This window comes from Corvus kubaryi, unplaced genomic scaffold (genome assembly GCF_017639235.1).
Source record: "Corvus kubaryi isolate FWS band 111438036 unplaced genomic scaffold, C.kubaryi_AGA036_p1.0 split3-73, whole genome shotgun sequence".
Taxonomy (NCBI): Eukaryota; Metazoa; Chordata; class Aves; order Passeriformes; family Corvidae; genus Corvus; species Corvus kubaryi.
In genome coordinates this window covers 16,113,448-16,137,034 of record NW_024582091.1, presented here as the reverse complement: position 1 = coordinate 16,137,034, position 23,587 = coordinate 16,113,448, and the positions used below count along the sequence as shown (strand labels likewise).

Sequence of the window (23,587 nt, the reverse complement as noted above, 5' to 3'; positions counted from 1 at the left end):
CAAGAGGCTTTATGGTTCTGGTTTGAACGGTGTGCTAGCAGAGAGGATCAGGTTTCACTCATTCAGTTTATATTACCTAGGAGATAAGTGGTTCCCATTTTCCAGGCTTAAAGCAGTAACTCGCTTTCTCAGAAATGAACTGTTGATTGTTAATTCCATTAGAAAGCTGGGATCCAGCTGTAATCATTCACTGAGACACAGGTAAGTTAGATTTTCTTGTTATAAAATACAGTTTTACTGAATGAGAAGTTGATTTTCTAATATTAAATAGGCTTGATAGTAGCCTCATGTAAGTGTCCCATTAGCCAACATAAGCCATGGATATAATCCTCTTTTTGTTGCACTATTGCAGCACTTAATAATATTGCAGAGTTAAAAGCTGTGATGTGGCAAGTGACAATTGCTTGCCCAAATGGAAATCTTTTGACTTTGTCAATTCTTTCTTATTTTACTAGTAGACTAAAGCATTACAACAGTAACAGTAGCCTGAATGGAGCAACAATACTTATTAATGTTGAAGATCATTTGCTGCAGAGGGAGTTTTTTTGTTTACATCAGGAGAGCATGGGAGAGATGGGTTATCTCTTTGGCATGAAGGTGATGAGAAATGCAGTTGTAGTCATGTAGGTGAGATATGGATATCATGACTTTAAACAAATTAAGTAATTTTGGCTACTTCTGAGCTTATTTTTTTTAATTACACAGTTTACCAAGTAACAAAGAAAACAGTGAACTGTTTCTGCCCTCTCAAAACCCATTCATTGCTGCAGAGAAGAGACCACAGCAATTAGCAGCTGGCAAAGCATCACACTCAGCAGCTGCTGGTTTTTTAAGTGGTGTTTGTGGTTTCCCTGAATACAAAACAAGAAGGGGTTTTGCCATAGTTTAGAAGTTGTATTTTCAGGGAAGTGAATGTTTGGCAACTAAGATCCTGAAGCCCAGAGAGAAGGGAGGTTTGTCCTAAGCCACTGCAGCAGCACATATGAAAGTCAGATGTAAAAGCCAAATCAACCAACTCCAGTATTGTGCTAAATGACCAGCTGAGCCCTCTTCCATCTAGTGTTTTCTTTTCCTTCCTGTAGCTGGTTCACAAATAAATACCTAGGCTAATGTTTTTACACACTGCATGTATATTTTAAGCACTATTTATTTCTGCTTTTAATATCACAGTAATTAGAGGTTTGTCTATCAATAGACAAAAGGGCTTATTTCTTGCTCCAGGGAGTTAAAAGTTGATAATAGTTAATAACAGTGAGAGGTTAGAATCAGTAAGCTAAGGTAGGTGAAAGCAAGGGACTGGGCTAAGACAGACCATGGTTCTTTTCTTAGCTCTGCCTTTGATGTGCTGAGTGATGCTGGATAAACCACATCTGCCCCTTGACAGCACATGTTTGTCTAGATTGACAATGTTTGTAGGAGAGGATGCCCCTTCCCGTTACATGTTAATGAAGGGTTCATATCAATGAATTTAATTCTAGAGTGTCTACAGTGTCTACTTTTTGTCTGCCCATAAGAGAAGAACAAGATTTTGCCAGTATGTTTACCTCTGCCTTTTGGGGGCCTCCACTTCTCCTGGAAGCATCTGAAGGATGAAATAGGTGGGAAAATTTTGGCTCACATCAGCCTGAGAACCATGGACTCTGCTGTAGTACCAACAACTAGCAGTGGTCATGGCAGAAGTGAACAACTTGGCCAGGACACAGACCCAAGAGGGCTGTGTTTGCTCATGGGCTGTCAGGCTCTACCTGGCTTGTTTTTGAAGAGCCTTAAAAGACGAGTGTCAATACTATATTAATGTTATAGCTATATGTTATTTATTTTATTAAAAGAGGTCAGTTGTCTGAAGAAGGCAAAGTTAATTTTTATGTCCTCTGTTGTCTCTTGCTGACTCTCTCATAAGGACCTGGAGATCACCTTGACACTCTCACCATTGAACAAGAAGCAAGTCATTGCAAGGTTAGTGACTTGTAGCAATAGTTTTTCAGCTCCCTTTGCAGATGTGCAACAGTTTGAACAGCTGGTGCATGTGCAGCTTGGTAATGTGGCTTTGAATCAAGTGATACTGTTCCTTGGTCTTCCCAAGAGGCTTCCTTATCCCTCCTCTAGCGGAGCACTGGAATAGATGCAGCATGCTGAGGGGACTAGTGGAGCTTCCATCAACTTAAGAACAGACTGAACTGCCAGGAACAGTTTCTGCACAACTAAGCCTTTTTTAGGGCCAAAGAACAAAGCAAATCAGTGTTTCTCAGCCTGTGGACCTCACAGTTCTGGTAGTCAGTAAGGAAACAGTAGGGAGTCCATGAAACAGACTCAGCAACCATAAAGTGGATTCACACCTCCTTATATCAACAAACAGAAAAGATAAGGGGAAAAAGCACTTACTAAATGAACACCTGAAGTTAAGCTTCATTATTTGTTTGGTTGTTTGTGGAAACCATTGTACCCGTACTTGTTTTTTCTTTTCCTCATAACACTGGGAGGATCCTTGGTGTTTGGGAAAAAAAAGTGCTGAGATGATGTTTTGATTAAAGTGTAAAAAAAAATAAAAGGAGAGAAAGGACTCTAAAGATTGTTACCAGCTCTGCTTTTTTATGATCCTGTATCCTCTGTGATTTCTACTTCTGTTCTCTTCTTTGTCATTTTTGCCACTACTTACGGTTCTCTTTCTTCCTGTCATAAAAAAAAAAAAAAAAAGAGGATAAGTTGCAGCAAATACTCTGCAGCAATGTTTAGATCAGAGAAAGGAGCTCTTCCATCTCTCAAACTGTGAGGATAATTTAGCTTGCTTATGCAGAATTGATAGAGCCACTGTTCAGAGGCTTGTGTTCTTTCTCTTATTTCTCACTATTCCATCTCAATTTCCTAAAATACTGTGCCTTCTTCCTGTAACTTGCCAGCTTTTTGAGCTCCAGGTTGCCTGCCCTCCTTGTGCCTCTAATACTTAGGATGCTTCTCCACTTCCTCTCCAGTTATTCCATTTGTTCTTGCATTTTCTTACTTCCCTGCCACTGCCTTTCCCCCCACCCTTTTCTTCCACACAAAAATACCTTTTCTGCTTTTAATGTAATTAAATTAGCAGAGCTGATTGAAATCTAGGTGAAGTAATTCCCTGAGCACTGTGTTTTTCAATGGATGCATTACTCAATGCACATTAGCCAGCCTCCTGTAGGCCTCAGTGAATGACAGAAATGAATATTTGATGAATGTATTCAACAACAATAGCATTATTCAAACACTTTACTCAATAAAGTACATTCAGCACACTCAGAAGCTAATGGTGCAATCAGGTTACTCTGTTTGCTCAGCAGAACATGTGCCCAACCCCAAGAGGAAAAACCAAGTCACTGATACATGTGAGGGAAACAGGGGGTGGGAAGTCTCTCCTGTCTCTCTTTGTGCCCCTCATGAGCAGGACAAAGTGTATGTGTGTGCTGGTGGGGGGTGTCTAAATCCCACTAGGGAATAAATGATGTATGTGATGAGGAAGAGAGATTACTTGCTCTACTTCCTGACTGGCAGATTTTGTTTTCATGCTTATCACTTGTACTTCAGCTAGAAATGAGAAAAACAAATCAACATATTTCTCATCTTCAGCTTTTGTTCAGACTGGGCTGTGTATGTGTGTATTGAGCAGAGGGCTGAAGTAAGTCTAACCTCAAATCCCTGCTTTTCACTTCTTGCTCAATTCAGTGTTTCCTTGAGCACTTGGTGCAAATAATCCATCTTCTACTGTTAAAGACTCAAATGCCTTCTTTGTAATTTCCAGTAGAGGCCAAGTCTCTTTTGTGGTCTTTATGTCCACAGTGCCAAAGAGATCCCCCTTTAACACTTTTGTAACTTTTTTAAAATTTTGAGTGATTTCATTTTTAGCCTCAACAGTGGACATTACCCTGATGCAAATTGATGTCATCTACATTTCCCACAATCTACTCAATTTCTTTAGCCAGCTTCCCTTCTTGACTCCCTCTGTTTCTTTCTGCACAGAATGAACCTCCTCCAGATGCTAAGGCTGAAATCTCTCCTTGGCTATGGGGATTTGGATCACACTTTTCCTCTCTTGTCCTTAGATTAGCCAGAATATAATTTTGCTAAAGCATCATGCCCTGACACCACTCAGCCTCTGCTGCCATGTGTACTGCCATTTCTTGAAGTGTTACAAAACCTCATACCACTGCCATATTTTTCCTACTGCCCAGCTGTCTGCTCACTAGATGATTTCTCTTTTTTTTGTAGCCTGAATCCTCACCTTGCTCTGAATTTCATACAGCCCACTTAATATATGTCTTCTCTAGCCTCAGCTAACTTGACTCATCAGTCTGTGCCTGTGCTGTCACATGAGGTCAATTTTCTCTTGTTTACCTGTTGAGTAACTCCTCATCTTTGAAGTCCATTTTATTTTTTCCATTCCATATGTTCTTTGCAATGCTTCAGTGAATTAATTGTATATTCAAAGGATACAAAAGCATCACATCCACATCTATAGCAACAGTGGTGCATAAAGCAAACATAACCTTTCCAAAGCACATTTGCAGCTCCTTTGAGCAGGGGAGCTGTGCTGGTTACAACCCAAACAATACTACAAAACAGGCTCTGTAGCCCTTTAGGCTTGAAGGTGAAGGTTGTTCTCTACAGCCATTTCTCATTATCAAGTAAAGGCTGCAAGTATAAAAAATATAACCAAAGTTCTGCAGACCTCTGGCTGCAGAAGCACTGCTGGCTGTAAGACCTGCCCTGCAGTCCTTTGATAAATTTCAGTTTCTCTTCAACAGAGCACATAGACCAGGAACCATTTTCAGTTCTGTGGAATCCCTGATGCCTCATTACTAAACATCTAGGCAGCAGAATGTGTTGCTCTCTTTCAAATCAGCTTTGAAGGAATTTCATCCATCCAGTCTTCTGTCTGGTTAGAATTTGCCCCTTGCGCAGGATCTGTTGGAGATTTTAGTCCAATTCTTGATCCCTATTTTCTTTGGTCAGGACTTGTTTTCCTCCTTCATACTGTTCTTCTCAATGTGGGATTGGCAAAGAAAGTGTAAAGTTGTTCTTTTCTAATCCCTCTTGCTGCTCAGTTAAGGAAATAGCAGCTCAGCTTTGGGAAAAAGAGACCTTGAGGTAAATTGCTGAATCTATATTTAGGTATAACCATGGCCTGATTTCCACCAGTGTTGGTTCCCACTGATTTTTGTGCCTTGCTGGTGACCCAGCATATATTTCATTTCTGAAATTCACGTGGAGGCTCAGAACTGGTGTAACTCCAACCATTGATTGATAGGTGACATCAGGCTTTTTACATTAGAAAGGAACGGTGCAGTTATAGTGGCCATCAGCAAAAGCCCCCTTGCAGCTGTATTTGCTTTCCATGGAACGACAAAATTCAAAATTCCCTCCAATAGTCCTTGTGCACATCTTAAAGCCTTAGGAGAGGCCTCTTGAGGTTTTCCTTCAAATCTCCAGAGGACAGCTCATCCAAAAGATGCACACACTCGTGCTAACATTCACTCTTGCTCAGTGAATGCTTTCTTTTCTTGACTGTGATTTATTACATAGTGGTGTCTTCATGCTTGCTGTTCAGCTCCTTTGAGACTGTTGTGACTGTGTGTTACTTATTTAGAAAGCATTAAAGCCCTGAAGCTCATGTCTTCAAAAGTTTGATTTAAACTTCTGCTTGAACTCTGTTTGCAGACATGGAAGACAGGAATAGCTCTTTAATGAAAAAGTAACCACCCTGCCAAACATATTTAAAAGCATAGCAGCATATGTCTGAAAGGATATAAGCTGGTATTTCCCTGTTATCTTTTTTATCTGCAGCATAAAGAAGTAGCTTGGTAACCATTCTTTGCAGTATAAATCAGGAATATATTAATTTCTGCAGCTGTCCCTCAGCTCCTCAAGCTAGTGCTCAACTCTAATAGTAGCAGTGCAGGAATATCCAAATAACCTTGCTTCCCAGCAGAAGTCTGGCCATAGGCTGAGGTCATGAAGGGCTGCAGAACTGAGGGACAGCAAAAGAAGTACTGAGCTTTCCATCTGTGTTGAGCTTGACAGAATCACAGAATCATTTAGGTCGAAAAAGACCTCCAAGATTGAGTCCAGCCTTTGACCAATGTCCACCTTGTCAACTAGACCATGGCACTAAGTGCCCCATCCAGTTGTTTCTTGAACACCTTAAGGGATGGTGACTCCACCATCTCCCTGGGCAGCCTATTCCAATGCCTGAAAACATTTTCCATGAAGCTTTGTGATGCTGTGGCCTGATTACTACTCCAACTTGCCAGTAGATGAACTTGTTCATTACATTAGCAGTACTCACAGCTACAGCAGTGTCAGTGGGATTTGCATGTCCCACTGCAGCCACAGAGGGGTACATTTTCTCTCCTGCTAGGCAGAGCTTGCAGAAGCAGAATATGGGATGAGGACATTAAATGACAGACCACAAAGATCTGGAAACTTCTGATTTTCCTCCTCACCTCGTCTCCCAGCCACTCTGTGTTCTGGGAATACATCCACTTTTTGCTCTTACAGAACAAAGCAGCTTGATACCCTAAAAGACCCACTCAGACCTGGAGATGGGGCCAAGTGCAAAGGTGTACGCTCTTGGTGGATACCTCAGGTCTTTTTACCTCAGGTCACTGCCAGTGGCTCCTTAGGTACCGCTTCCAAAAGAAGTGTTCCAGAGTTAGGACAGGGGAAGACTTATGCGGATAAGAAACTGTAACACACACACACACACACACACACACACACATATTTTGGAGTAATGGTAAGAAATACAACAAATAAAATCCAATGAAGCAGAAAAAGATTTAAAGTACTGCACAAGTTTACCCAAAAGTTAGACCACAGACAAAAAGAAATTAATTTGCATTTTTGTAGTCAACTTATTATGGGACACTTGGCTCCTATACATAAACTTGAAAGTGAAATCTGGCTTGACTGTGTGTAGTATTTGCATAACTGACAGGGCTAAGCTGAGTGTACTTCAGTGGTAGTGTCAGCCTGAACTTGTGAGAGAAAGCTCTACCTGACAGGCAGGAGACCCTCGGGAAGAACAGGCACATTTCTCACAGAGCACAGCTCAACAGAATGATTAGACTTCAGCCTAATTGACAAAATGTATTTAAACAGCAAATAAATTTTGTTCAATAGCCTCAGAATGTATCAGAATCATTAAATTATCAGAAATAAGAACAGCTTGTTGTTCTTATTTAAATGCTTAATAATATTAAATTGCTTCTAAATGCTTAATAATTTTAAATTGTTTCAGCTACTGGTTATATTTCATGTTGAATGAATGTCTCATTTTTCTTCACCCAAGAGGAAGCATCTCTCTGATCTTGTGTTTCTTTGATACAGCATTTCCTTCTTTCCTTGAAGAGAAAAATGAGCTGGGCATTCCTACGTGATCTGCTGAGCGGAGTGAATAAATACTCAACAGGAATTGGAAGAATTTGGGTAGCTGTTGTGTTCATGTTCCGCTTACTGGTTTATGTTGCTGCCGCAGAAAACATCTGGAAACATGAACATGATGAATTTGAGTGCAATATCAAGCAGCCTGGTTGTGAAAATGTCTGCTTTGACCATTTCTTCCCTGTCTCCCAGATCAGACTTTGGGCTTTGCAATTAATCATGGTCTCCACCCCTTCACTCTTGGTTGTCTTTCATGTTGCTTACAGAGAGAACAGAGAGAAACACCACAACCAGAAACTTTACAGAAATCCAGGAAAGATAGATGGTGGATTGCTGTGCACTTACCTAATCAGCCTCATTTTAAAAACAGGACTTGAAATAGTTTTTCTTCTTCTGTTTTATAAGTTGTACAATGGATTCAAAATACCACGTCTTGTGAAATGTGACATAAAACCATGTCCCAATACTGTAGACTGTTATATTTCCAAGCCCACAGAGAAGATGATTTTCCTCTATTTTCTGGTGGCAACTTCATGCCTGTGCATAGTGTTAAATCTAAGTGAACTGAGTTATCTGATTTTCAAATACTCCATAAAATGTTACCTGAAGAGACAGATGAAGAAACAGCAAGGCTCAAAAAGCGATTGCTGCGAATCAGAACTCATCAGGTACAACAGAGCAGCAGCTACAGGACTATGCCACAACAGCTCATCATCTTTGCCTCTGAATATGCAAGATGAACATGAAAAACATTCCCCGCTGACTTGAAAGAAGGCTGGAGACCACCCTCCCATTACACAAGCTGTTTTTGACAAATTGCTTTTCCAATCAGTGCTTTGCAGAACTGCAAGGATAGTTACATAGGAAATGCTGTTTCTCTATTAGTTCCCCATTAATTGAGCTGATACAATCGGTTACATTATGTATGTCCTACGCAGAATCATCAAGACCTTTTCATGTTGAAACAAGAGATGTAGAAGTCTTGAGAATTCCATGAAGCTTTAATATAAAGACAGATGTTTATGATAAATCATGCAGAAACAATTGCTCAAACAGTTGTGTACTGAGTATTACACAGAATTGCTTTGGTACAAGCAAAAATAGGCTTTTTATATGCAGAGATAAGAACCTGGGATTGATTAAGGCGAACAGCAAGGGGGTGTACAGCATTTGTCAGGTGGGTGGATCAGATCTGGTAACTGCTGAAATGGTAATGGGAAAGGCGCCTTGAAGTGAGCTGGATAGTCATGAGTCCATTCCACTGGAGTACCATAAAACATCTCATAAAAGGAAAAAAGAGGACACATCTACTTTAGCCCATGTGATAAAGACAGATTTGGTTATTTAGCTGTTTGTGGAGCACCTCCTTCTGGAATTATTTGAGCCCTTACAGTTGTTAGAGTATTAATCATCAAAACGCATCCTTTAAGAAAGGCACTTGCTCAAACTTGTGCAAGCAGCATGTACCAGGGTATAGAGTTAACTCCTTGTCACCTGCACCAAGCAGCTCCCGTGTCATTAGACTTGTCTTCTGCTCTGTGGTAGTGGCACTTAAGTGCGTTTAATTAACAGATCATTCCCACTTCCCTAGGATCTGAGTAGAGGAATGCAGACTGCATAATATGACGGAACAGTAGCCAGTAGTCCCTAGTATTAAATAGCCTAGAATCTGGTCCCTATAGTAAAGGCTGAAAATATGCTACTCCTTCAATAGATTTCTCTGCTGTAGATGAACACAGGAAATCTAAAAATATGAGGAGCCTCCAGTAGAAACAAAGTAAAAAGGAATCATCTATTCCTTCCTCCTGAATTTCAAATTGTGTCTTAAACACAACACACCTCTGCTCTTTGTTATGTTGTCTGGGCTAACATGAAAGGGACAGAAATTAGCTAAGACATGTATTCTGTTGAACCTAGGCTTCTAAGATAATGGAAGTAGTGCGTTAAAAAACCCCTTAGGGTAGTGTTCTCTTTCTGTTGCTGGAATGAAAGACCTTTGGACATACATCTGGTACTGAGCCTTATCAAAATGCACTATTTAGAGAAATACAACTAAAGTGGAGCTGCCTGAATGCTGAACTAATTTTATTGTTCATGCCAGGATAAGGAGGAAGAAACAGTAGCAAAAGCAGGTTAACTATTTTTTTTCACTCAGGCCCCCTCCGGCCCCTCAGCTTTGATTACAAAGCATTACCTTTATGAGCAGCAGGTACAGAGCGAACTTTAGCAACTAATGAACAAGCTGTGAACTTTGATGGTGGTTTTCAAGGTGGGGTTTGTTGTTTGGGGGGTTTTTTTCCCCCTAAAATAACCCTACTTTTATAAAATATGGAAAGACATTTGCTGCTGCTGAATTTAGCAGCAACAGCAGTCCCTCAGATACCAGCTTGCGGCCAGTTAGTTTTAAATCTTGAGTGATGCCGAGTCAGTGCTTTATATATAGAGACAAGGCGCTTTATACAAGTCAGAACATTTTCTGTTAAACCTCTACATACACAGAATGTGGCTCATGACAGGAATGCAGTTTGAAAGTCTTTTGCAGCTACTGGACAAAACCCACCAAAGGGTGCATGAAGCAAAACCACTGCCCATGAACCCTGTGAAACTGCGACTGCCACAGCTTAAGTAACTGAGAACAAACCCCAAAATTATCTTGGCCCGTCTGGACCTTCATGCATCATTTTATTAAGACGAGGGCGACACAATCAAAGAAAAAAAATGCTTCTGAAATATCTGGGGTTTAATAACTGAGGACAGATTTTTTAAGAGCACATAAATGAAAAAATATTTATTCATTGTTTTTAAAGTAAGGTTTATTTGAGAGAAAATGAAGAGAAGCAAACACAGTTTAGCCAACACAGGTTTCTGATAAAACTAGTGCATTAGCTGCTCTCTAATAAAAAAGTATATTAAGTCAGAGCTTGAACGGTTTTAGAGCACCCCCTAAAGCTCTGTGGCTGGTCAGAGATTACCACTTAGACCAAAAATTTTCCCATCAAACAAGAACTCTAATTCTTTGGAATGTATATTCAGAGTTTTATTTTTAATTCTATCTTCCAACAGCCAAGAAATGATAAATAAATTCCAAAATCAACATTTTGAGTCTTGGAGGATACTTCAGTTTTAACAAAGTGAGTACCTTACACGAGAAATATTCTGAAAAATTATTATGGACCAACTCCACGTAACCCAACTCACTCGCAGCAAATCACCAAGTAGCCTTCACATCATGTCCTGCAAAATTTGAGTGTTTGACAGGGCTACTATGAAAAGGAAATGAGCATCACTTAACCTGAGAGAACAGAAACAAATTCATCTGCTTTCTGATCCCTTGCTCTTGGCAACCGTTTCATCTTTTACTGCCTCCTTCCCTTTCCCCGCTTTTATATGCCTTTGTTCTCCAGTTTAAGTTTCACTCATCCATGCACCCCTGATGGCATTTGCCGTTACATTTTTGGTTCAAATGAGTTTACAGGTTTGGTCCCTAAACTTCTGAGTCACTCAGACAACATTTAAAAAAATTGAACTCAAGTGCTATGTTCCACAAGGATTTAAGCAATTGATAGGAAGCTGATCTGAGCCCATACTGTAATGGAGAAATAGCATGATCACACATGGACATTAGTACAAAAATATTTACCTCATTCCTATTCCAAAACATCCCTGCAAACATCGAAAGATCTGTGTCTTACATAGACTCTCATTTTCTTTAAAACCCAAGTAAGCTTCTTGCCTTGGGACAGAAGAGGTTTGAAAAAAAAGACACAGATAAAATATTTCCCTCTTTGCTGATAGTTTCTTCCCTATACTCCCTTCTCCAGTAGCAGTGGCCCCATTTCCCAGCCCTTTAATTGTATCATCTCCATACCAAGGCTCCAGGCAGGGCTGAGAAAGCCATGAGCAGGAGCTTCTCCAGCTCGGGAGCCTAAACCCCAGCATAGCCTGTCCCTGCCCCTGTCCCTCCCTCCTCTGCACACAGGTGGGAGCCCCAACCACCTAATTCTTTGGCACAGAAACTAATTGCAACAATTAGCCAACTACTTTCCCCTCACAACAACTGCTTCCAGTGTTATTTGTACAAGCATTGCTCACTTTCTATCCAACAGCCATAGACCAAATGTCCCAGTGTAATGCTCTAGAACCCACAGTCCCCCCATCGTGCTGAGAAGGACCACCCTGAAACATGTGGGGACAAACCTACTACCCTTATTTACAATGAATTAGGGCTCAGAAAATAGCAGATTTCTTTATAAACATAGCTGAGCACCAGAGAGGCTGACTGTCAATTTAAAGGCGTCTTTCAATCACAAAACCGCCCATAACTCTGCACCCAGATAGACTCTTCAATTTGGTTGCTTCCCCATCAGCAAGAACTGCTGCTTTAGTCAGCACATTCCTGATGGCAACAAGGGGCTTAAAAGAAAGCGCCTTTGCTTGAAAGCTCCACAGTTAATGGGTGACAATTCTAGAAGGCAGAGACCCAGAGGAAGGAGAAAGAAAAGGCAGAAAACAGAGAAGGACTGGGCAGTGGGGCCGACAGCCCCTTGGGGCACCCCCCAGGCTCAAGTGCTGCTGGTGCAGCTGGGCCCGGCCACATCGGAGCCCCATCCCCGCAGCCCCCAGGGCAGGGGGGTGGCTTCAGGCCCCAGAGAAGCTGCCTATCCAGGCATGCTACGGCTGCTAGGGTGGGAGGCCTTCTGTATTACCCAAGGTAAAACACCTAAATGCAAATACCAGACTCGTTTCCTCGGGAGTTTTTGTAGGTGGCTTCACAAAGCAGACTGCCCTCTGCAGTCTGTGACATTTTAAATCAGACCCTGTCTTTGGTTCCCCATTTTAAGTTCAAAATACTTTTGTTTGTTTTTAAAAAGGAAATAAACACCATACAAGCTTACCTGTTGGACAGGCTGTCCGTAACCACCTAAAAGGAAGTGTACCGTGAAGTACTAACTATATGGGTACAGCACGTGCTTTAATTGGATTGATTGGAATGAGACAGCATTAAATATTTTATTCTCAGAAATTCAGATCCAAATCAGAAATTACTTCCTGGGTATTTAGGACATTGGATTTTTTAATCCTTTTCTCTTTTTAAAAATAGCATTCTAGTATAGCACTGCGTAGCTTAAATAGTTGTATGCTATTCTCAGTCCAAGAACTGCAAATGATACAGTATCAATCATTGGGAATGTTGAAACTATTCAACTTACACAACACAAATACTCTTCTAAAGACTAACAGTTGCGAGGTCTGTTGACAGGGACTGCAGTGGTTAGGTACAGCTGAAAACAAGAGAATTCAGGCGAGCTCTGTGGATCCTCTCCAGAGGATCTCTGCCCTCTTCTCCCCTGCAGAAGTTCCCTCTACAAGCACCATGGCTGGTATCCAACAGCAGCTCCATCGAGGGGGACCAGCGGCCTCTGGCAGGTACAACATGGCACTGTGTACTTGTAATGATTAAAATGATCACTCCTAGAGTCAAAATGCAAGGGTTTGTTTTGGTTTTATCATTCTCAGACTGCACCTTTCATTTACTAACGTGGCATAATTATGAGTTTAGTCACTTGGGAGAGATGGAAAGCGAGAGAAGCCGACGGGCTCTGTTCAAATGGAAGCACAGGCTTTCTGCGAAGGTAAGCAATTTAGCACCATGTAGCAAACCAAGGGCTGTGCCCGAGGTGAAATGCTGTTGCCTTTCCGCTGTTTCACACATAATCCTCACTCTTGCAACAAGTCACTTCATTTGGTTGTAGGAAGGTGCCCTCTGCACTGATATTCAGGAAAACTGTCAGAGATTCCAGGTGAATAGCTTACGAGCAATCAAGTGTAGCATTTAATGCAAAGCTTTACACAGCAAGACAAGTTTATAGAAAAAAAAAAAAATCAAGCCAATCTCACCCAAGATAAAGACTGTTTTATATTACTGAAGGTAGGTCACATCCAGTAATGAGAATAATCCAAGAAAAGTTTTTGGTACCACACAATCCAGCTGGCTGAGTCAAACATAACCACGCATGAAAACCAACACTGAAGATTCCTGGGTACTGACAGCTCCCACCAATGCATTCACACTTTTGGTTACTCAACAAACGGGATACCTGTCATTTCAGTTAGCAGCATACAGAGGAATTGCTCCGATCCCGGGCACTACAAGCAGCACCGCTTCTGAGGCTCGTTCCAGTGTGGAAAAGAGAGGTTGTGAGAGTGGTGCCACGTACAGTCAGCAAGAGGCAGAGGAGCGCAAAGGGAGCCTATGCCACCAACAGAGCACAACCACCGAGTTTAGCTGTAAGATCACAATCTCACTTCCCTTTCAGAAAGTGCCTTGTTTATTTAGTTTTTAATGGTATGGCATAAGGACTCGTGTATTTTATAGATAGATACCAAACTGGTATTATCAAAATAAACCATCTGTTTTATAAACCCACTATTTACAAAAACGGTTTCTGAAGTTTTTTTGTTTTGTTTTGTTTTTTTAACAAAAATTAAACTATACACCAATCTAAGTTACAGAAACAAAAATAACCTTTATAAGATCACATGTATAAAACAAGAAATGAAATGTGTTTTTATTTAAGGCAATACTGGGCTACTTCACAAATCACCACCTCAAATATATACACTGCTCCACACTACTAATTTTCTATCACATTCACAACGGATTCTTTAATACCAAATATTGTTTTAAATCTTCGATGTAGCAAACTATTTTTATTCACATTTCCATTTTTATTATGGAATCATAAATGCTTTGTATCCAATTAAAAGCAATGAAAAATGTAGCTATAAGAAAACTATTATATTTATGTGTTAACTACATATGAATATCATCCATAGATACTGGATGTTAAAATTTACAAAAATGAGAGTGTGTCAGTATGTTTAACCTATGAAATGTGATCTTATCCAGCTTTTCTTCTGTAAATAAATGTCTTATGCAAAATAAACTGGATATGGCAGACTTAGCTAGCTTTAGTTCAAAAGTTCTTAATTTAAAATGATTAAAGGACAGTTTTAAAAACTTGCTCACTTAGTTACAAATTAAAATTCCGAATATAAATGTGTCATTTAATAGTTTAGACTTACAGACTGCTGGTGGCAGCAAATGATTTACAATAATAAATATATACAAAAAAAATGTATCTACAAATAAAGAAAACTGTTATACATGAGTGAAAGATACCAATCACAGACAACTCACAAAGATTTAGTTTATGGAAAGGACAATCTGATAGAAAGTTGAGGTCTTGATCAAGTATTTACAAAACTGAAGCAATTACTCTGTTCTTCAAGTCCCATAGGGATAAAAAACAAATAAAACATTTACATGACTCATGTCATGTTTTTTGCTAGATTAAATCACTTCAAAATAAAAGAGCTCCACAGTTACTAGCATGCTTGATGGCTTCCTATTCAAAATAAATTCTATTACAGGTCACGGTTAAACACATTAGGTTTTCAGTATTTTGATTCCCCTTCCTCAGTACCCAAAACAATTACTTTTGCAGCTATAACCTCTGGATTATCCTCCCAACGTCCTTCAAGCTTTCTCAAACTGACAACAGGTTTCATTTCCTGAAGCTGCTTCAGCATACACTCAGTGCAGTCTTTAAGAGTCTTGTCTAACACGATCTTTACATTATCACCACATGGAAGCCGTGATGGGTTGGCAAACGGTACAAGGGTTTCAGTTTCAGAACATGACCAAGTGACGTTATCACTTGCTACAGGGGCCTTCTCACTGGCTTTCCGTGAGTTCGAATGGGATCCTTTTTTGGTTCCGCTGCTATGGTAGTCTCTTTCAGAGTTTTTCTTTTGCTTCACAGCAGATTCTTCAAGAAACTTGAGGAACGACACTTCAAAACCCATTGGCTTGAACGAGCTCCAGTCAAAAGTGGCAGGTTGCTCTTCGGCCGTTTGAATGGCGACAGCAGTCTCTTCCTCCTTGTGCAGGCTACTCACGTCACTGGGCAGTGCTTCCTCTGTTTTCTCGGCTCTCTTTCTCTTACTCTGAGATACATTTTTCTCTTTATTTGCTCTTTTCAGGTTGTTTGATTTTTGCTTCTCTGAGGGGCAGGAGCTAGTCTCCTGCAAATCACTATTTACACTGGAAGAGATTTTTGCTTGATTTTCAGCAGTTGAACAATCCTCATTAATTAGTTTAGTAATGAATAGTTCTGTCAGTTCATCCACTTCATCCTTCTCACCTTTTTCAGTTTCCTTTTGTGGTAAGGTAGTTGTGCTTGAATCATTATTGCTCGCTATCAAACTCGGTTCAGGCTCTTTCACATCAGTCTTTTTATCAGTTTCCTCTTGCTCAGAAGAGGCTTCCTTTACTTGGGAGACAGAGTGTTTTTTAGATACAATAAGAAGATTCCTGTGCTGGGAAGTAAATGCTTTGGACAGCTTGTGACATTTATAATGCCTTATTATGTTGCTTTCACTTGTGACTACGGAAGAACATCCCTTTATCATACATGGATACTGAGTTATGAACCTGCTCGTACATTCTGATAAGGCATCGTTTCTGGTCTTTATTAAATATACATACTTGCCGCGTTTTAGTGAATAAGCCTTATTTTCCTGAACCTCTATTCCTTTTGAGTTTTTGTTTTCCAAGTTCAAGTTTTTCTTTCGTTTTGTTTTCACTGACAGCCTGTTGCCTTCTTTTCCTGATCTGTTTTTGAGTCCTCTCTGTTTAGACTTCAATGGTTTCTCCTGATTTGCTTTGCTTGAAATGTTTTCCTGGCCTGGTGTCAGTCTCCTGGGTCTTATTAGATGATCTTTATGCCTGTCATTATGTTTGTTAAAAATATGCCTCAAGAGGTTAGACCTGGTAGCATAAATACGGTCACAGCCTTCACAATCACACTTGAACATGCCATCATCTTCTACTTTGTTTGGCTTTATCTTAACACTGTGATCTGTCTCAAGATGCACAACATAGTTTAGATATGCTGTAAACGAACACTTACACTGAGACTGGTCACAAAAAAACCTTCCCACCTCTGGGGCTGATTTCATGTTTCCAATTTGCTCTGGGGTCATGTCATGAAGCTTCATATAATGCTGTATCAAGCTGGTAACTTCCTGGAAGATACGAGAGCAGTCACTCACCTCACACCTGAACTCTCTGACAGCAGGTTTGGTTTCTACCTCCTCACGTTCCTCTTTGCCTTGCTCATTTTCCTCCTCCACTTCAGCAGAGAAGGCAGGGAGGTCTGATTTGTGCACAGCTTGGTAATGAAGAATTAGGTTTTGTTGTATTGTGAAAGCTGCAAAGCAGCCCTGATGGACACACCGGTAAGGTCTGTATGGGCTGTATCTAGTGGGAAACTCCAAAGATTTTGTTACGGGCTTCCTACCATTCCTCTCCTCTTTTTCCTTCCTGTGCTTCCTAGCCTTGCGTACTTTGGCTTGCTCCTGCGTACTATCAAAAGATGCTGCATTATGCTGCTCCAGTGGAACAGAAACCACCTGGGGAGGTTTTTCCAGTATTTCAGGAATATTATTTTCTGGTAGAAGTTTTTCCAATACCTTTACAGGCTCTGCAACTTCCTTTATCTGAGTTTCTTTGACCAATGGAGCTACAGTTTTGTTTTCTATTACTAGTGTCTGCACAGTTTTTATTTCAACAGGCTGTGGGACTGTGTTTACAGTTTCATTTTGAGATCTTCTGCCATAAGGCCTCTTAATTTTTAATTTTACCATCTCCTCTGTTGTAAAATGATGTACAAGCTGACAGTGTGCTCGGAGATTAGAGTTTCTTGTGAATGTTTTTGGACAGGTAGCTACAACACATTTGAATGGGGCATACTTTAGTTGATGTTTCTTTATTTCTAGTATCATTTCTGCAGTGTACTGATGGATCTTGCCATAGTGTTTAAATAATGCATCTTTTGTCATAGCACTGTAATTGCAGCCGGGATTCTGACATACAAAAGGCTTATTAACTCTATCACTAAATTGAATGTTACTTGCCTCTGGAGATATCTGGATGAGGGGTTTGTTTTCAACTGATAAAACAGGAACAGCTGGCGCTGGCTTATCTGCTGGAGGACACTGAGAAACAGTCTCAGAGATGGGAACAAGAGAATCATCTTCTAGCTTCAGTTTTTGCAAGCCTTCCAAAATTTCTGATATTTGAGTATCATCCTTTTGAGACGTCTCAGACTGAGCAGAGCTACCCTTTGCAGCAGTAACATTCCCTGCGTGCACAGCAAACTGTGTAGTAGTGGGTAGTTTTACACTGTGTGCAGAACTTTCTGAAGAAGCCTGTGCGTTAGTTACTTGCAGGTTCAGTCCTGAAGCAGCAACAGTATCCTGAATTTCAGTTTTCACCTCAAGCATCTGTGAATTCATAGCAGTTTTAATTATTTCCAGGGTTTTTTCAAAGTTCTGCATAACACTGTCTTGTGAAATCTGTTCTTCTGAATTTGCCTGCACACAAGAATTTACAGCCATCATTTGGGAATCCCCATTTTCAGTTTTTACTGTTAAAGGGGGCAGAACTGTATGAGCCTCAAGATTTGTTTTAAAATTCTCTTTGATACTGGCCATGAATAACTGATTGTCAACATTACTGAGTTTCTGCGCAAGGTTTTCCACCACCGTTTGAGAGCCACAATTTGCCAGCAAGTTGGACTGAAAACTTTCTCCCTGTATTTGCATGTTTCCTTCAGTGCTTTTGGTTACAAGTCCCATCACTGCTGCATTATTTACTGCTACTTTCTGTGATGTATTGGGCACAACCAGGGGTGTAGGTGTTTTTCTCTTCCTCTTTGAAGAGCTGGTTCCCTTCTTATTCAAGTTGCTTGATCCCGAATTCTTGGGACTACTTATAACTGAAGCTCGTGAACTGTTCCCTGCAAAGTTTTGTGCTGCTGCAACAGTGTTAGAATATGAGCTAGGACACAAGCCATTTTCAATGGTCTTTAGCATTAAGTCCTCTGTTGCAAAAACAGGCAAACTCTTGCATTCGTTTAGTGGAGGAATTTTGGCATTGAGGGTCCTGTTTTGGTCTGTCAGCAGGGCACTGGGGTTACAGACTGTCTGCAGCAGAGGGGGCGCAGCCGAGTTGGGGAGAACAGCTGTGTTTATCTGAGTTGTACCAGAGACACAACTTGTTGTAACCACACGTGGAAGTACTTCTGTGTTATCAAAGGTACTCGGGATGCCTGCAGTTTCCAAGGCTTGTTTTATAATTTGATTACCTTCCTCATTCCCACTGGTATTAAAGTTAGTCACATTTGCCCGTGGAAACATAGTCTGCAGTGTGGAACGATTTTCAGCTGCAAGTATCTGGAGGAACGATGGATCTTTAAAACACGTCTCTGGATTGAAGGCAGACTCCTGGGGTTGCTGCAAGTTCAATGAATTTGAAGAAAGAATCATACTGGCAAGCAAAGATTGTCCATTAGCCTGCAGAGCTTCTGGAGAAATTTCTGATCCTTCAAGAGGCTTACAATAAGACCTCTTTGATAAGTGACCACCAAGTGATCTAGGATTAGTAAAAACTCTGAAACACCTACTACAGATAAATTTGCCATCTCTAATTATTGCTGGCCACTTTGCCCGCTTGTTATGTTTTGGCTTCCTTTCTTTCCCATTTGAGCCCCTGCCACGATCTTTTTTCACCTTTTCTGAAGCTGGATGTTGAGAACTAGTTTCACTGAAGTTACTTTCATTACTCAATCGTGAGGGAAACATTTGATCAACACTTTCCTCTTTTGGGAAAGCAGAACTAGTGTTTCCTTCTAGTTGCAAAGAAAAGCTATTTGTGTTATTTTCCAGTTGTGAGAAGACTGAATTTGGAGGATTCTCTGCTGATGAAGGAAAGAGAGACATCGGACCATTTTCTGCAGGCAAAGGAAGAAAAGGATCTGAACCACCATCAATATTCAGAGGCATAACTGTTTTTGCCAGATCATCCAACTGGGAAGGTAAGGTTGCAGCAGACAAATTTTCCATTTGTGAACATAAAACACTCTCAGGCTCACTTTTAATACGAGTAGACAAATTTGGATTTATGACACTTTCCACTATAGGCAACATAGGATTCGCCATATTTTCTACGTGGGTTGGGAAAAGAGTACTTGAGACATGTTGCACTTGACTGGAACAGGTGGGATTCAAATTTGATTTGTTCTGTGCAGTAAAAGCAGCACCACTGGGATTGCCCACTTGTGATGGCATAAGATATACAATCTTCCCATCATTCGGCACATTTTGCAGATTGCTGGATTTTCGTGGTTTCTTATTTTTACGCTGCATTTTAAAAGCAGCATATTCATCAGGGTGTGCTGCCTTCATGTGTTTGCCAATGCTCTGTGATGAATTGTATGTTCGAGTACACCCCTCAACCTGACAATTAAATTTCTGAATTGGGGCTGCTGGTGACACAGCTGGAACTAAAGAGCTATTTATGTTAGGCTGTGATGGAATAAACGTAATACTTTCTAAAGTTTTTAAAGGCAGGTTATATAGATTAGCTGCAGCTTTAATACTGTCTTCAATTTCAAGTTTGGAAATGGGTACACCATTTCGATACCCTGTCTGATTCTGCATGCTGAATGGATTTACAATGCTCACTTGTCTTTCTAAGTTTTTTGATTCAAGGGCTTCTGGTTTTAATGTGTCTGAGGTCACAGAAACAGTTTGAATATTCTGAGTCTGACTGAGACAGTCTTCTTCCTTTCTCTCTTGGAAAACTGGAGGACAAGAGTCAACTGATGGGCACAACTGCTGGACCCCAGGTTTAGTAGTATCTACTTTACTGGCAGTAGCAGCCAATTTACCTCTTTTTACAAAGTTATCTCGGATCTTCTGGTTAACAACAGACAGCTTAATGCTGCCTGCTGGAACTGTCTCTTCTGTCTTCACTGAACCCATAGGAGACTGCTCTGAACCAGCATTAGACAGGGAATTGCTTTGCTGCAGTACACTCACTGATGCATTTACACTTTCATTCCCAACTGGTTCTGCTTTGATTTGGGTCCAGACATTTTCTCCTTCAATGAAACTACTTCGGTTTTCAGCTGGAGATGTCAATTCCTCTTTAACTGCAACTCCATCAGTACTTTCATTAGTTTTAGAAGGCAGACTAAGATCAGGCTGATTAGTTTGGTTTTCAGGCTGCTCTTCTTTTTCAGGCTGCTTGTTGTGGTCCTCAACATGCTTTTCCAGTTCATTCTGTGAGCGGTACACCTTCCCACAGCCCGTGACTCTGCAGGTATAGGTATTATAGTGTTGTGCTTCGTGATCATAGAGTAAATAGGCTTCAGAAAACACTCTGCCACATTTGGGAAACATACACTTAGCTCTGAAGACTTGATGCTCTCTCCTATGGGTCAGCAGTTCAGCATAACTGTTAAAGCCAGCCTTACATTTCATCTGTATGCAGATATAAGGCTTGCTGCCACAGTGCATTTGCAAATGATCATTCAGGTGAGTAACACTTACAAAATGTCGTCTACAGTACTGGCAAATCACTTTTTTGCTCTGCATTTCAAGAAAACGTTTAGCTTCTTCATTATCTTTATGGCCCTTTGCATGTGCTATTAGATTTTTAAAATATTTAAAGCCTTTTTGACAAAGTGTTACAGGGCAGGTGAATTCATTAACAGGAGGTGGCTTTTGAACTGGCACTATCTCAGGTATGTAAGGTTTATCTTTGTCATCGTTTTCATCATCTGAGCCATCGTTATCATTAAACACAATGAAGTCTGTTGAATAGAGACTGTTCTTCTTGATGGGTCGCTGCTCCTGTTTGGATACAGAATTAGTTTTCTGATTCTCATTGGCAGTTGCTATTTTAGGAGGTCTTCCCAGTCTCCTCAGTGGTTTCATAGCAGCCAATCTCTCTTTGCTAGATTTTTTCACATGCAAAGTTACATGGGGAACAAAGTTTTCTTTAGAATTAAAATTTTGGGCACAAATAGGGCAACTGTAAATTCCATCTTTATAATGTTTTTGTGCATGTCTAACTATTCTATGACCTAGGAATTCTTTGTCGCATAACACACAATACTGCATGTAAGCTTGCCAGTTCCTAAATCTAGCTGATATGAACCCCCTCTCTCTGAGTTTTTTGATTTCTCTCTTTTTCTGCTTTTCATCTCTGATACCCCTAAGAAGGCTCGTAGCCTCATCGATGCCAGCGAGCCCATTCAGAGAAGTGTCTTTACTATCTTCTTGGCCATCCTCAACCTTCTCATAAACTTCACTATCGTTTAGTTCATCTATGGATGACACGATGGATGCCTCCTCTCCCATAAGTGCCAGACACTGACGCTTTAGAGTTTTCCAGTCCCAGAACTCTGGATCAAAAGGCCACTGAGTTTTCAGTACAAGTAAGAGCTCACAGCGCAAAGAATTTGGTATTGGAAGATTTTCTTCATCATACTTCTGGTCAGGCTGATTATATAGCATTTCAACAGCATAATATGCATCCACAGTGGGTTCCAGAAGAAATTCGCTCAGCTGACAAGCACGTTTGACCTCCAAATCATCTGGGAGCAAGCAGGAGATAGTCTTGCAAATAGATATCTTGACATCCGCATTTTCACTGGATTCCAAGCGCAGTGCTTTCACACACAGTTCAATGCAGGTTGCAAGTCCAGCACCATCAATCTGTAAAGCAAGACTAATTTTAGTAAGTCAGCTTATCTAACTCTTTCTATACTTTTAAGTAAAATATGTCATTATTCAATCCTCACTGTCAGAAAAAATACACCTGGGGTTCACAGTAATACTTTTTACCTTAAGAAACATAATGGATTTTCTTCAGATGCTATTGCTTAAGTTGCATAATTTGTCTTCATGCTACTAAAAAAATGTGGAAGTTTACATACAACTAAAAAGACAAATTAATTGTCTGTTCTGTCTAGTTTGAGGACTGTGGGACTGTATGTTAGAGATGTTTGGTTTATATTAGAGCAATATTGAGCCTTTTCCTTGGAATAAAGCCTGTCAGTTGTGCCACAGGTATTTGAGATGAGCTCCTATGAAACATCAGCTTAACACTGGGTAGATTTCAAACAGTAAAAATTGCTGCAGTTAAAGAAAAACGTGATCTTCAGAAAGATCTGTAATTCGGAGATCAGTTAAGGTAAAAGGTTATTATTTAAAAACATGTCACCTCAAAGTCAACTGACGTCAACTGAACACACGGCTTCAGTCCAACTGAAAGCAGTAAGTATAGTTAAGTTTCGTTAAATGTTCCATCATTTGAATGTTCTAACGGTCATGTGGTCTTTACTCATTCATACCCTAAGGCAACACCATTTACATTTACATCCACCTTACAAGCTCTTTGTGCTGCCAGGGATGCACAAGAGACGCTGCGGCATACATGAGAATAAAGTCCAGCAAATTTATGAATGTACAAGTCTACTACCTGCATGGTCTCCAATTTCTGCCAACAATTACATGATCAAATGCTCACTGGAGAAAAATCAATATGGCATGGAGCAGGCAGAGATCTTAATGTCACAAGACTCTGTGAAAGTTATTTTCCTCCCCCTCTCTTAATTCCAATCCTATTTCAGGTCTTTCGGGGGGGATTGGAGTGGGGAAGAATCTTTAAATTTAGAAGCCCATGATGAGCCATACAAGAACATTGAAAAAGGAAAACAGGAATTTTTATGCTTAGAATGAATATCCCAACTTACAGAAATCTTTGTAAGAGCTCAATTTAGCTATCAGTATTAAATATTGCAACTACTAAAGAAACTAAGAAAACTAGATGACAAGGTTAGCTGGGAGAGATGAGCAGGGTTTTAAACAACATTGGATCTAAGCCCACAAATGACAAGTATTTCATTTATCAAAATAAACTGCATTCCTAAGTGGCAATTCAAAAGGTTTTGGGTTGTTATTTTGGTTTTTTTTTGGTATAGTTTCTTTTTTATTTTCTAAACTTTCTGTAATTTTCCTTTTCTTTTATATCAATATACACCTTTCATTTCCTTTCTTCATAAGCCTATCCTCTCAATTTTCTGTAATTTTTGAAATATGGAAAATAATGGCGAGGAATGTTAGGGCCTGCTTACAGAAAATACCACATTTAGAGGACATGGGCAAACCTAGAGGTTATAACCTCACCTTTAGTGTTTTCTTCATCTCAGTTGTGGCATCCAGCTTTTCTGTTTAACCCCACTCTTTTTTTCCAAAGGAACCA

General features: G+C 40.2%; 2 protein-coding genes across 3 annotated transcripts in view; one reads left to right on the top strand and one right to left on the bottom strand.

Annotated features, from left to right (window-relative positions):
* The first annotated feature begins 1,845 nt into the window (after window positions 1-1,845).
* On the top strand, window positions 1,846-14,079 carry GJB7 (gap junction protein beta 7). Of its 2 annotated transcripts, none has more exons than XM_042016150.1 (2): window positions 1,846-1,956; window positions 7,354-11,917. In XM_042016150.1, exon 2 carries the CDS (start codon window positions 7,381-7,383, stop codon window positions 8,173-8,175), a length of 795 nt encoding a protein of 264 aa, XP_041872084.1. In that variant the 5' UTR covers window positions 1,846-1,956; window positions 7,354-7,380; the 3' UTR covers window positions 8,176-11,917. The 2 variants fall into 2 exon arrangements, with proteins under 2 accessions (XP_041872084.1, XP_041872085.1); XM_042016151.1 differs by lacking the exon at window positions 1,846-1,956 and adding an exon at window positions 13,632-14,079 and having other exon boundaries at window positions 6,942-8,075.
* The window catches only part of ZNF292 (zinc finger protein 292), a 53,290-nt gene continuing 43,746 nt past the window's right edge, over window positions 14,044-23,587 (bottom strand). The window contains exon 8 of the mRNA XM_042016149.1: window positions 14,044-22,038. Coding sequence (XP_041872083.1) covers window positions 14,866-22,038 — 7,173 coding nt within the window. The 3' untranslated portion in view covers window positions 14,044-14,865. The remainder of the gene's footprint in view (window positions 22,039-23,587) is intronic.

Excerpts from the sequence above, each read along its gene's own strand:
- GJB7 (XM_042016151.1), top strand. The coding sequence starts at position 7,381 with ATGAGCTGGGCATTCCTACGTGATCTGCTGAGCGGAGTGAATAAATAC. Across the intron at positions 8,076-13,631 it reads TGCGAATCAGAACTCATCAG|CAAGAGGCAGAGGAGCGCAA; the intron begins GTACAACAGAGC and ends ACGTACAGTCAG.